Raw genomic sequence first — 15,833 nt, 5'->3', positions numbered from 1 at the left:
TTCATCAGAAGCAGAGCAGAGGTTCATGAATGTTAAACTGGGGAACATCCAGTATGCATAGAGATGCTGATTGTCTCTCACTGTGAGCTGCTCTCACACAGACTCCCAGCCTGCATATATCTGAGATGGATGACTGACAGTTGATTCATCGGTCCCGCAGCCACCATACATACATATTGTAATGGGGCCTTGAGGAAAGTAAAGACGTTGCAGAGTGAGAGCAGGACTTTGCTTTCAGACAGCGTTGAGGAGAGGGGCCATTATTCTTAGCTAGCACATCTTAGCTGTCAGCTGAAAAAGCACCTGCCACAGAGAGAAGAATCAAAGATTAATGCTGAGAGAGCCCCGACTTCAATCTGAAAATGACTCTTTTAGTCACACCTGTTTGAAAACCGTACTGTAAGAAAGAGGAGGTGTTGATTCTCATAATGCTGTGCACCACGTTGGAATGCTCTGTCCTCCATCACGCATGCATCGTCCCTGATATTAATAATATTAGGGGTGTAACGATACGTTTTTACAACAATACGATACGATTTCCATGGTTCCGATACGATTCAAGGACGATATTTGGCTCATCTAGAGCGATACGATACGATTCAATGATTTGAAATCGATACAGTCACTTCTTTTTGCCATAAATTCAATCAGTGTGACTGTGAAACAAATATGTGATACTGGACAGAGCAGGTCAGGATTCCTAAAAGGTTTCCCTGTAAGGGAATCAGGGATAAATTAATTATGGATATAAACAAGTAAACAACGATTAATGGCAAATACATACAGCTTTTATTGGAAAATAATAAAAAGTGCAACCTGCACCTACACCAGGACCTGCTGATTCAGTTCTCAAGATACAAGGCAGTGAAATATTTCATTTGGGCATTTTTCATACATGAAAACATCTGGAGAAACATGTTAAAAGTACGTTAGACTAACGTTAGCTGAATATCTGTTTTGTTTTTTACTTTACTCTCGGCGTGATAATTTGCCTCGCGGACTGTCTGCTCTCCGGCTGGATACGTGGACTGATGCTGCGTGCACATAGATATCATGACAGGGAAAGCTCCGGTGGGTGAAGTCGCCCTCCTCAAGTGGACTGATGGCGCCTGAAACTCTGCTGACCGGCTCCTCTACCGGGTGAGAGAGCGAGGAGTCCAGTGCTCCGTTCGTCTGCATGCACGCCATGGATGTGATATGAATATGAATATTTCATATTATCTCAACAAGACAGTTGATCAGAGGCAGATTATCCTTTCTAACATACAGCGTAATAACAGTTATTTGACAGACATGAAATATTAAAAACTTCCACACATTGCAGAGCTGTGTGCATATGTTTAAAGTAATTGTGCATTTATCCTTCTTTATGTAGAGAGGTGAAAACGTTGGTGGCAGCGGCGGGGACGTAATGGAATCGGTGCATGCCCAACCACGTTTAGCATTAGCTCAACCACGTTTAGCATTAGCTCAACCACGTTTAGCACCACCATGACGGCATTCCCATCGGAAATATTGATCATGAACAAATTATTTAAATTAAATTATTGAGCAAATGTTAAACATGTTTCCCTTGAAACCCGAGGATAAACAGGATATCTGATCGTAAATATTCAACATCTAATATTTACGGTTTGAAGTGGGTGCGTCCAGGATGGACTTCAGAGTTGATCGGAGGATGTAAAAACACTCTGAACATACCTCACACCACAGGAACATCTGGAAAGATCTTCTTTAGACCATCAAACAATCCGGACTCTGCTGACCATCGTCAGGAGGAATCAGGACCAGAATCAGCTGGTTCTGGTGCAGTGTGGACATTATTAACACCACTAGGTGTGCCTCTCAGTGCTGCAGAGAGAATGTGTAGAGAGGTTCAGAGAGCCTCGTGGTGGCTGCAGGGCTGATTTTACTGAGAGGAGCGATGCTTAAATCCAGTGGATCCACATTTATACGATGTTTGATTTAACTAACTAACTATTCAGTAAAGCACCTTCATATATTCTCCTTCTCATCCACACAGTGTGACACACTCCAGTAGTTAGTTCCTCTAGAGAAATGATTAATGACCTCATCATATAGTGTCTGTGAAGAGTACATCTGATGTTTCATTATGAACTTTAGAGCTTCTTGGATCTCTACCATTGTGTCTTTAGGTGTCATTATTCATATGCATGTTGGATATGTCATATTGAAAAGAAGCTGCTGTCTGAAGTTTGGTTTTGGGAACCAGCAGGGAGGGAGTAATAAAACATGGTATGCTTTTAGGCTTGACAGAGGCCATTATTTAAAACTGGCATAATGAGAGAGTGTAGTGGTGAAGTAGCTGTCAACAACACGTCAGCTGTGTGATGGATTAGAGAAGTCACTCTGTGAAGTGGAGCTCTTAGTGGCAGCTGCTTTACATCCCATAGTAACTAGTAAATGAGCTTCGACCCCACAGTAACGGTTACAACATACAACACAATGTACACATCTACTCTCTGACTGGAGTCAAACTGGCTATTGATCCATACAGTATAGAGCTGGGAGATAGATCTAATCACTATGTATCGCCATTTCTTTTTTTTGTACAATATCTAAACAGATGTTTTAATACCAGAATCAAATCTTAGCTTCACCTGAGTCTATGTGGAGGAGGGAGGAAGTTACCGCTTTTATTGTGGTAGTCTGAGTAACGTGATGTCACCTCAGAAAGTCTAAAACGTTGGAGGGTCAGCGTTGATACGACCTGCACCCTCCCATGTTAAATCCACCAGCATGGTAAACACTACACATCCAGTAAAGCATGGAAACACTTTGGGTTTCACACATCGACAGGAAAAGCAGAGCTAGACAGAGCAGAGCTAAAGCTGCATGCTAACTCTGTCACGGACAGGAAACGTTATCGTATGGTGGTAACGTGCGGTGGAGCCGGCCGTCGCTCTCGTCTCCGTGGTCAAATGGGCCGACGCTACAACTGTAGAGCACCCAGATACTGACATTTCTGTTCTCTGCATTCAAACGGCCCCGATGGAGCTGACCATGGATGGATAAAGAGAACGGAGCTAACTGGAGAGCTAGAGACCACCTTGGAGAAGTTAGAGGAAGTAGACACGTGGGACTACATCCGCTTTTCAAAATAAGGTGTTAACAAAGGGAACTGTATATACAAAATACATCTATGGAAATAAGATTAATGGATTATATTCACCAGAAGTATAAAACATTACATGTCCCTTATAAATTAAAAAGAAAATACCACTAATCTGTGAGGGAAATGTCTTTATTCTTTGATTTTTGGTTTGATGGATAATAAATGTAATAAATAATTCCTGACAATGATCCTGATATATTTGACTTCAGGACATCTCTGACTACATACATGCTGAAAATCAATCAGTGATGAGCTCAGGTGGGGGTCAACACAAGCTGATGTATTTGTCTCCTGTCTGTTTCATTGACTTTTAGATTCTCTGATTTTGCTCGATAAATGTATGAAAAATCTGAATGGCCACTGAACTGTCACCTCTGTTCCCATTTCACAGCTCCACCCACCCCCATCGCGCCGCCTGAGCTCCTCGCTGTTGGCGCCACCTACCTTTGGATCAAACCCAACGCCAACAGCATCATCGGCGACGGGCCGATCATCCTGAAGGAGGTGGAGTACCGAACCACTTCGGGTAACTGGGCGGAGACCCACGTGGTGGACTCCCCCACCTATAAACTGTGGCATCTGGACCCAGATGTGGAGTACGAGATCAAGGTCCTGCTGTCCAGACCCGGGGAGGGAGGAACGGGACCGCCGGGGCCACCGCTCGTCACCAGGACCAAATGTGCAGGTGAGTGACGCCTCTTTCATTCTTTCAGTCTCATTCTGCTGGTTTTATCTTCCTTCTGGAGCGCCTCCTGTTCTTCTCACCGCTGATGTCTGCTGGTAGGTTCTGGTTCTCCTGCTTCTGTTGTGGAGAATCGCTCCTTTATGGTCCACAATGGTCCAGAATAGTTCATTCTGGTCCACAATGGTCCACAATGGTCCACAATGGTCCACAATGATCCTTAATGGTCCAGATTGGTCCATTATGGTTCAGAATGGTCCAGAATGGTCCTTTATGGTTTGCTATTGTCCAGAATGGTCCACAGTGGTCCACAATGACCCTTAATGGTCCAGATTGGTCCATTATGGTCCAGAATGGTCCTTTATGGTCTGCTATTGTCCAGAATGGTCCAGAATGGTGTGCTATGGTCCATTATGGTCCAGAATGGTCCTTTATGGTCTGCTATTGTCCAGAATGGTCCAGAATGGTCCAGAATGGTCCAGAATGGTCCAGAATGGTCCAGAATGGTGTGCTATGGTCCAGAATGGTCCTTTATGTTCCAGAATGGTGTGCTATGGTCCAGAATGGTCCAGAATGGTCAAGAATGGTCTGCTATGGTCCAGTATGGTCCAGAATGGTCCAGAATGCTCTGCTATGCTGCGTCCTCATGCGTTCTGCTCAGTATGAAGGGAATACTCTCTCCTCAGACAGAGTGCTGGAGTAAATGGTAGTAAATGGTAGTAAATGGTAGTAAATAGTAGTAAACTGTAGTAAAAGGTGAATGAAGTCAGGTTTGTAAATGCTTAAAGTCGGTCTGAGTCTGGAGAAGCTAGAAGAAAATGATTTGTTGTTGGAGCGAGAGTACAAATCAAAGATGATGATGACAATCGGGATGTGAAGAAAGAGCCGGAGACGTGGAGTGTGGGGGTTGGAGGAGGAGAGGAGGATAAGATGGAGGAGAGGTGGAGTGGGGGGGATGGAGGAGGAGGAGGAGGAGGAGGAGAGGAGGAACAGAAGCTCCCATTTGACCACTGTAGTGGAAGTACATGTTGAAGTATTGGAAGTACATTTTGAAGTAGTAGAGGTACATGTTGAAGTAGTAGAGGTACATGTTGAAGAAGTACAAGTACATGTTGAAGTAGTAGAGGTACATGTTGAAGTATTGGAAGTAATAATATATCATTAAACTTATATAGTGCTTTTTAAGGATCTCAAAGACGCTTCTTCAGATCTTCAAGATTCTTTCTGAAATAATCAGCAAACCAACACGGACACAAATTCAACTACTAAATGACAATTTTTTTCTTTAATTTTTCTTTTTTTTTTTTGCAATTTGACAACTTTTTTTTAATGTCTAAAGCTCAATGTTGATCATTCAAGAGCACCAAAACATTTGTGATTTATTTTTTGACATTTGATCCCAAAGAATCAGACAACTACGGTTCTCTATTCCATGACTAGTGTTTTCCCTTCCTGCCAATGTGGCGGATGTTCTGATGATGTCACCCGCTACTGCCAACAATTTACCCCCATTTGGCAGGTGGCGGGTGCTAATTTCAGACCCTTATCAAGTACATGTTGAAGTAGTAGAGGTACATGTTGAAGTATTGGAAGTACATGTTGAAGTAGTAGAGGTACATGTTGAAGTAGTAGAGGTACATGTTGAAGTAGTAGAGGTACATGTTGAAGTAGTAGAGGTACATGTTGAAGTATTGGAAGTACATGTTGAAGTAGTAGAGGTACATGTTGAAGTAGTAGAAGTAAATGTTGAAGAAGTAGAAGTGCATGTTGAAGTATTGGAAGTACATGTTGAAGTAGTAGAGGTACATGTTGAAGTAGTAGTAGAAGTACATGTTGAAGTAGTAGAAGTAAATGTTGAAGAAGTAGAAGTAGAAGTACATGTTGAAATAGTAAAAGTAGAAGTGCATGTTGAAGTATTGGAAGTACATGTTGAAGTAGTAGAGGTACATGCTGAAGTAGTAGAAGTAGAAGTACATGTTGAAATAGTAAAAGTAGAAGTACATGTTGAAGAAGTAGAAGTAGAAGTACATGTTGAAATAGTAGAAGTACATGTTGAAGTAGTAGAAGTACATGTTGAAGTAGTAGAAGTAGAAGTACATGTTGAGGTAGTAGAAGTAGAAGTACATGTTGAAGTAGTAGAAGTACATGTTGAAGTAGTAGAGGTACATGTTGAAGTAGTAGAAGTAGAAGTACATGTTGAAGTAGTAGAGGTACATGTTGAAGTAGTAGAAATAGAAGTACATGTTGAAGTAGTAGAAGTACATGTTGTAGTAGTAGAAGTACATGTTGAAGTAGTAGAGGTACATGTTGAAGTAGTAGAAGTAGAAGTACATGTTGAAGTAGTAGAAGTACATGTTGTTTTTGTAGTTTAAAGTATGAACTCAGATAAAACAGCGTGGATCATCATCACATCATCACTATATGGGAATTATTATTATTAACCGTTAGCTTCAGTTGTTTTACTATTGTTGTATACTATAGTATTATAGTAACAGTTATGTTAGTGTACAGTACCCCCCCCCCCCCCTGAAGCTACGGTGTACTTCCAACACTGTAATTTACCATCCGTATAATGTTTTTATGTAAAATATATCGAACATCGAATGACATCACATCTAAAATGTTATTCCTTCATTTAGCGCCGAGATTTCAAAAAAGGTAGATAACATCTCTGAGTGTCAGACAAAAGAAAGACTTGACGTCCACTGTGGCAGGAAGTGTTCCTATCAGACGGTGACGATGTAGCTGGTGAAGAGCTGGATTCAGAGGAGAGGATGGACTAACGGCTACAGTTACCTCATCAGCAGGTAGCTGACATGTGACACCTTATTGACTGTTCAACACCTCCGGACTGTTATTGAACACCCCCCTACCTGATGTTGGTAGAGTCTGAAGCAGAGAGGAGGTGCTCTCTCCGTTAACTACGGGGAAACTGCTTGGCTCGGCGATCGGTGGAGCCGTGTGTCAGCCAGATCAGATCAGTATATATACCCAGCAGCTGAATTAAAAATCTATCTTTATGGAGCAACACATTAGCCAACACTCACATTACCATCCTTCACATAAAGATCTACTTTATAAGAGATGGGATGTAGTATATAGGCCTCCGGTGAATTACTGTACGTCTTTATAGAGCGCTGCACGTTGGCCAACAGTCACATTAGCATCGGCCTTCTGCAGAGAACAGAGGAGGAAAAGGCAAAGAAAAGATACTAAAAGAAGATTTATGGACAGTGGGTGAATTAAAAGTCCATCTTTATAGGCTAACATATTAGCCAACACTTACATTATCATCCTTCACATAAAAAATATGAATTTACAGGGAGGAGAGGAGAGGTGGAAGGAGAGGAAGTGAGGATGCTGTTGGTAATGGTAAAGTTGAAAGAGACAAAGATCAGAGCCAATATTCACCGTTTATGTTCAGAGAATATGGAGTTTAAGGTAATACTTTCAATACAGGACAGAAGAGAGGGAATACAGAGGAGGAGAAAGAAACACATAGTTGAAGAAGGAGAAGGGAGGATGGAAGTGTTGCTAATCTCTGTTGCTAACTGAAGAGACAGAACGATCAGCAGTGATGGAGGGAGGAGAAGAAGAAAGCAGAGAGACAGCATGGAGGTCACAGAGAGGGAACAGCAAAGAGACATTAGCCAGATGAAAACAGCTGATGGATTGTTGGAGAGCCTTGAAAAGTAAAGAAGGACTGAGTCAAGGGAAGATGGAGGGATGGAGGTAGAGAGGAGGAGGGGAGGGGGGGTTGCATGATGAAATCAATCATTATCAAGGCTGTGTCCTCGCTGCGCCTCCAGCAGAATGGAGATCGCCTCCTCCATTCACTCCTCTCAAATGTGGCACGCTAGAGGAGGCACACGGCTAAAACCGGCGCTGGATTCCCCGGAGCCGCCGCCACAGAGCCGCCGCGGCGCCGCTTACGGGTGAAATGGCCTGAATCCTATTTTGAGCGACGGGCGGCTGGCAGCCGGCTGCAGAGCAACAATGGAGAGAGGAACGGCACATCCACATCACTGCCACAGCTTCATTAGTGGCACAGCCTGAGGATAGGACTCTCTAAATCCATTCAATGTTTTCTGATATTATTCACTGACTTTATTCATAAACTGCTTAACTTGGTATAGAAACCTGTAGGGCTGCCCCCCTGCACCCTCCCCCCTCCCTCAGGCCAGTCTAAAAGTTGAATTGCTGCACTGTGTGTTTTTTTAGGCCCTTTCAGTGAAAAAGTTCTGTTTTCACATCACAGATGGTCTGAGAGGGAAACTGAGACTACTGTAGGCTGAGAGAGAGATTACTTTATTAGGGCCCGAGCACGAAAGTGCCAGGACCCAACGGTGTCCTGGCACGAAGTGCAAGGAACCTATTGTTTTTCTGCAGATTATTATTCTTTTTCTGCTGCGAGATCGCGTTTTTGGGACCTTTTCCATCCCCAAAAACTCATGAAAATTGGAATATGCGTCAGAAGTGGCGAAAATTGCAATATTCTGTAGTGATTGGGCTCGGGTGCACCAGCGGGCTCGATAGCGCCCCCTATAGAAAGCAGGTTTCCAGAAAAAGTTACTTCGATCTTCACGAAATTTAAGTATGTCATTGCTCACATCTTCAATGGCACATTAAATATTTTTGAGATTTTTTCGGCCAACAGGAAGTCAGCCACGTTGGACTTCCTGCGTGATTTTAAAATTTACGAACACATTTTTGAGGACTTTAGGATGCACCAAATCTCATGAAACTTTACACGCACATCCAAACAGGTGTTTCATTTTGATTCAGTGGTGAAATTTTTTTTGGGCGTGGCATGTTGGCTCTCTAGCGCCCCCTTATGTCCTTTTTGCCTTTGAACATCCATTCGTATACCTTGGCATACTCGTAGACGCATGAAATTTGGCAACATGATAGACACCTGTGAACTTTATGTAACTGCATAGCCATTAGGCTCAGTGTGTTTAGCCGGCTCTATAGCGCCCCCTAACGCGTTGAAATTTTAACTTTGTCAAAGTTGATCCGATATTCACGAAATTTGGTATGCATATCCCACTCATCATTTGAAACATATTCCTCATTGGGTTTCATTAGCCCCGCCCACCCAGAAGTCGGCCATATTGGATTTTATGTACGATTTTCCCAATTTTTGCGTTTTATTGGCCGCGTACTTTAACGAACTCCTCCTACAGATTTGATCATATCGATTTGAAATTTGGTCAGGAGCATCTCAAGACCTTGAGGATGAAAAGTTATTAAAATGATGAGCGTTCACTTAACGAGCGGACCGTGGCGTGGCGGCCATTTTGAGCCATTCGCCATGAAACGGAGTTATTGTAACTCAACTGTACATAGTCCGATCTGCCCCAGATTTCTCAGGTATGATGGTGGTACAGTCTTGAGGACATGTACATGAAAAATTATACTCATAGCCCCGCCCTAAGACGTTAGCCCCGCCCCCTTTCATAACTCATGAACCGTTTGTCGTACAGGCTTATGGGAGGTGTCATATCACTCAGCAGAGAGTTCCTGTTTTATTGGTTAAGGGTAGCCCCGCCCCCTACACATTAGCCCCGCCCCCTTTCATAACTCATGAACCGTTTGTCGTAGAGTCTTGTGGGATGTGTCATATCACTCAGCAGAGAGTGCCTGTTTCATTGGTGAAGGTTATGTCCGCCCCCTACACATTAGCCCCGCCCCCTTTCATAACTCATGTTCCGTTTGTCGTAGAGTCTTGTGGGAAGTGTCATATAACTCAGCAGAGAGTTCCTGTTTCATTGGTGAATGTTATGCCCGCCCCCTACACATTAGCCACGCCCCCTTTCATAACTCATGATCCGTTTGTCGTAGAGTCTTGTGGGAAGTGTCATATAACTCAGCAGAGAGTTCCTGTTTCATTGGTGAATGTTATGCCCGCCCCCTACACATTAGCCACGCCCCCCTTCATAACTCGTGAACCGCTTGTCGTAGAGCCTTGCGGCAAGCGTCGTGGCGCTCGTCAGAGTTTCGGTTCCGCGTCGGTCGGCGTCCCGCCAGCAACCCCGACCCGCGAGCAGGGGCGAGGGCCCTTTCATAGCTGCGTGCAGCTCTCGTTACTATTATTATTTACTATTGATTAAAAAAACAATCTTGGCATCGGTAGTTTTAATGATGATTTATAAGCTGTTTAGAGGTAGTGTTAGGTAGTTCAACAGGTCATAATTATCTCTATTCTCTATTATATATTGATGTGGAAACATCTCCTTCAAACAACTGGATTTATTCAAGTTTCTCACCAAAAACTACATTTTACCAGATTACATTTGAACGCATCATGATAACGTTGTAATTTACTTTCACCCAATGGTAATTTTTCCTGAGCAGAGCTTGAACGCCTCATAATAATAACTCAATGGAACCTCTGTTAACGTCAGTAGCTCCGGTATTTAACCAGTTAGGACTGTGCTGCTAACGGCTGCTGACAGCTTACCTTACTAACTCTCCTCCTGCTGATTACAACACAGGTTTGTTGTTCACAGTGTCGCTTTAACAGGGAAAAATAGGGTGCACCCCCTCAGGTTTAGCAGTGCCATACTTTAGAACGTTTTTTATTCTCGTTTTTACTTTCTCAAACTGAAACATGATACAGCGTGCGTATGCGTCATTGTGCAGCTTAACAGTCTGAAAGCATCAATAAGAGGAATCAATAGTCACGGAGACATGAGATGCCAAAGAATCAGACAACTACGGTTCTCTATTCCATCACTAGTGTTTTCCCTTCCTGCCAATGTGGCGGATGTTCTGATGATGTCACCCGCTACTGCCAACAATTTACCCCCATTTGGCGGGTGGCGGGTGCTAATTTCAGACCCTGTACGTAGTTCTTCCTTAACTGGCCAGATCCGTCTGAAATCTCCGTACTGACACTGCAGGGACGCCTCGGTAACCGGCCTCTACAGTCCTGTCTGTCTTCTGTCCTGCACCAGACGTTGATCCTCTTTCTAACCCTCCTCTGATGCATGATGGTCTCATCCATCGTTCGTCGCTACTGTATACCTACAGAAAGTAATGAACTGTAATTCATATATAGCCCACAAAATCAATTGTATAGATTTACAGCTGATTTAAGTCCCCCTATTATCATTTATAAGCAGTAGACAGACATGTAATACATGGTTTATAACACGCTATCAGAGGCTACAGTTGTACGCAGCTAGGACATTTTTATCAATGTACAGTATTTCTTTATAACTTCTCCCATGAAGATATATTTCATATTATTACAGCTGTGTATGACTATATTGTCATTCATTATGTGTTTTTACAGCTGGTGAGTTCTTGTTGTTGACCTACAGGCTACATTAACACGTATATATATATACAGTATATATAGATATATATACTGTATATATATATACAGTATATGCTACATGTGGCTGCTCACGTGCGTGATGAAGATGTGTCTGTAGATGTAGAATCCTACATGCAGCTCTGTTTACCAGGAGGTTTAAAGCAGAGCGGTGTGTATCTGATCCTGAGCTGTGTCCTTGTTAAATAAAAGACACGGCCATCAGAGGAAATACAATATTTTAAGGAGGCGTATGAAACCCGAGTCTTGTGAATCAAACATTAATAATGAGGCTGGTCGATGTGTTTACCCCAAAGAGAGGCGAGTCTGCAGACCCTTTATACTCCAGAGCCTTTGAGAACGTTTCTGTGTGTTTGTTCTTCACTCCATGCTCACTGTGAGTGTGTCTAAATATGAAATATGTATCTGTGTGTCTGGAGATTGAGACACACATCAGATCAATGAGAGCAATGAGACGGGCTGTGAATACCAGATATCACTCCTTCTGAATAATCACCATGAAAATACAACAAAGCACAGCAGCAGACTGATGATGGCTCTGTCCTCTACAGCTAGAGCTACATCTATATCTATATCTATATCTATATCTATATCTACAACTACATCTATATCTATATCTATATCTATATCTATATCTACATCTACAGCTACAGCTACATCTACAGCTACTGTATATCTACATCTACATCTACATCTACAGCTACAGCTACATCTACATCTACAGCTACATCTACATCTACAGCTACAGCTACATCTACATCTACAGCTAAATCTACATCTATATCTACAGCTACATCTACATCTACAGCTACTTCTAAATCTACATCTACAGCTAGATCTACATCTATAGCTACAGCTACATCTACATCTACATCTACATCTACATCTACAGCTACATCTACATCTACAGCTAAATCTACATCTACAACTACAGCTACATCTACAACTACATCTACATCTGCATCTACAGCTAAATCTACATCTACATCTACAGCTACATCTACATCTACATCTACAGCTACAGCTACAGCTACATCTACAGCTAAATCTACATCTATATCTACAGCTACATCTACATCTACAGCTACTTCTAAATCTACATCTACAGCTAGATCTACATCTATAGCTACAGCTACAGCTACATCTACATATATATCTATATCTACATCTACATCTACATCTACATCTACAGCTACATCTACATCTACAGCTAAATCTACATCTACAACTACAGCTACATCTACAACTACATCTACATCTGCATCTACAGCTAAATCTACATCTACATCTACAGCTACATCTACATCTACAGCTACAGCTACAGCTACATCTACAGCTAAATCTACATATATATCTACAGCTACATCTACATCTACAGCTACTTCTAAATCTACATCTACAGCTAGATCTACATCTACAGCTACAGCTACAGCTACATCTACATCTATATCTACATCTATATCTATATCTACATCTACAGTTACATCTACATCTTTATCTACATATACTTCTACATCTACATCTACATCTACAGCTACATCTACATCTACATCTATATCTACATCTACATTGACAGCTACCTCTACATCTATATCTACTTCTATATCTATATCTACATCTACATCTACATCTACATCTATATCTACATCTACAGCTATACCTGCATCTACATCTATATATATCTATATCACATGTACTGCTACATCTACAGCTACATCTATATCTACATCTACAGCTATATCTACATCTACAGCTACAGCTACATCTATATCTACATCTACAGCAACATCTATATCTACATCTACTGCTACATCTACAGCTACATCTATATCTACATATATATCTACATCTACATATATATATATATATATATATATATATACATATATATCTACATCTACATATATATCTACATCTACATATATATATATATATATACATCTATATCTACACCTGTATCTACATCTACAGCTACATCCTCAGCTAAATCTACATCTACATCTACATCTACATCTACATCTATATCTACATCTACAGCTACATCTGCAGCTACAACTACATCTATATTTACAACTACAGCTACATCTACATATATATCTACATCTACATCTATATTTATATCTACATCTATATCTTCATCTATAGCTCCATCTACAGCTCCATCTACATCTACGTCTACATCTATATCTACATCTACATCTATATCTACATCTAGAGGTACATCTACAGCTAAATATCCATCTATATTTACATCTACATCTACAGTATATATACATCTACAGCTAAATCGACATCTAAATCTACATCTACAGCTACATGTACATCTATACCTATATCTACATCTACATCTACAGCTCCATCTATATATACATCTACTGCTACATTTACATCTATAGCTCCATCTACAGCTTCATCTATATCTACATATACAGCTTTAGCTACATCTACAGCTACATCTATATCTACATCTACAGCTACAACTACAGCTACATCTACATCTATATCTACATCTACAGCTACAACTACATCTACATCTACATCTTCATCTATATCTACATCTACAACTACATCTACATCGATATATACATCTACATCTACATCTACATCTACATTTACATCTACAGCTACAGCTACATCTACATCTATGGCTATATCTACAGCTACATCTACAGCTACAGCTACATCTATATTTACATCTAAATCTATATCTACATCTATATCTACAACTTCATCTACAGCTACATCTACATCTACATCTACATCAACATCTATATCTACATCTACTGCTACATCTACATCTATATGTACATCTACATCTACAGCTACATCTACAGCTACATCTATATCTACATCTACATCTACATCCATATCTACAATTACATCGACATCTACATTCAATTCAATTCAATTTATTTTTGTATAGGGTCAAATCACAACAGAAGTTATCTCAAGACGCTTTATATATAGAGCAGGTCTATGACCGTACACCATAGTTTAGAGACCCAACAAGATCCACCAAGCGCGCTCTGGCCAGGAAAAACTCCCTGATTAGTGGGAAGAAACCTGGAGCAGAACCGGGCGCAGGGTGGGAGGCCATCTGCCGAGACCGGCTGGGGGGAGAGAGAGAGAGAGAGAGAGACAGAGAGAGAGAGAGAGAGAGAGAGAGAGAGAGAGAGAGAGAGAGAGAGAAGCAACCACAATAGTAGCCCAGCAGCTGTAATAACTAATACAAGTAGGACTGATAACACAAAACCAATAGTAGTGGATGTAAAAGAGTGATGATACAACTATCAGAATTGATATCATTGGGTCGTCCTCAGAAGGGCTTTCAAGTGGAGCTTCCAGCTGTCTCAGTCCACCATACATCTGGCTAGCTCGCCAGCACTGTCCAGCATCTCTCCTCAGTACGTCCATGTTTGTTGGTGTGGGACGTCCCTGTGATCGATGCCCGTGCGTTGGTTCCTGCAGCATCAGCATGCTTGCTGGGAGTTCTTGATGTCTTTGGCAGTGACCGAGAAGTCTCATTCTCCAGGCTGCCACTTTGTCACTAAGCCTTGGTAGTCTCTCGTACAGACGGATTGAATTAATGATGGTAGCAGTTGGTGTCAAGCAGGCACCGGACGCGGTAGCAGATGCAGCCACAATCCAGGTGACATCCAGATCCAGGTGAAACCCCGCTCCAAGTGTACCCCTGCTCCATGGTTACCTGCAAGACAAGGAGGCACAAGGACTCCCGGGAAGGAATGTAGTTAGTAACAATGAATGGGACATGAATATATACAGAAGGAGAGAGGAGCTCAGTGTGTCATAGGAAGTCCCCCGTCAGTCTAGGCCTATAGCAACTTAACTAGGGGCTGGTCCAAGACAGCCCTAACTATAAGCATTATCAAAGAGGAAAGTCTTTAGCCTACTCTTAAATGTAGAGAGGGTGTCTGCCTCCCAGACTGAAACTGGGAGCTGGTTCCAGAGAAGAGGAGCTTGATAGCTGAAGGCTCTGGCTCCCATTCTGCTTTTGGAGACTCTAGGAACCTCAAGTAACCCTGCTGCATTCTGGGAGCGCAGTGCTCTAGTGGGGTAATAGGGTACTATGAGCTCTTTAAGATATGAGGGTACATGTACTACATACCTGTACCACATACCTGTGCCACGTACCTGCACCACGTACCTGCACTACGTACCTGTACCACGTACATGTCCTACGTACCTGTGCCACGTACCTGTACCACGTACCTGTCCTACGTACCTGTGCCACGTACCTGTACGACGTACCTGTACCACGTACCTGTACTAAGTACCTGTGCTACGTACCTGTACCACATACCTTTACCACGTACCTGTGCCACGTACCTGTACCACGTACCTGCACGACGTACCTGTGCTACGTACCTGTACCACGTACCTTTACCACGTACCTGTGCCACGTACCTGTACCACGTACCTGCACTACGTACCTGTACCACGTACTTGCACTACGTACCTGTACCACGTACCTTTACCACGTACCTGTGCTACGTACCTGTACCACGTACCTGTGCCACGTACCTGTACCACGTACATGTACCAAATACCTGCACCACGTACCTGCACCACGTTCCTGTGCTACGTACCTGTACCACGTACCTTTACCACGTACCTGTGCCACGTACCTGCACCACATACCTGCACCACGTACC

General features: G+C 42.3%; 1 protein-coding gene across 11 annotated transcripts in view; it reads left to right on the top strand.

Annotated features, from left to right (window-relative positions):
- The window catches only part of ptprt (protein tyrosine phosphatase receptor type T), a 389,841-nt gene that overhangs the window by 124,757 nt on the left and 249,251 nt on the right, over nucleotides 1-15,833 (top strand). For all 11 annotated transcript variants that reach the window (XM_074649699.1, XM_074649700.1, XM_074649697.1 and 8 more), the window contains exon 8: nucleotides 3,528-3,821. In XM_074649699.1, coding sequence (XP_074505800.1) covers nucleotides 3,528-3,821 — 294 coding nt within the window. The remainder of the gene's footprint in view (nucleotides 1-3,527; nucleotides 3,822-15,833) is intronic.

This window comes from Sebastes fasciatus, chromosome 1 (assembly GCF_043250625.1).
Source record: "Sebastes fasciatus isolate fSebFas1 chromosome 1, fSebFas1.pri, whole genome shotgun sequence".
NCBI classification, from domain to species: domain Eukaryota; kingdom Metazoa; phylum Chordata; class Actinopteri; order Perciformes; family Sebastidae; genus Sebastes; species Sebastes fasciatus.
Note: the sequence above shows the minus strand (reverse complement) of the source record. Positions and strands in the feature narration are given on the sequence as shown.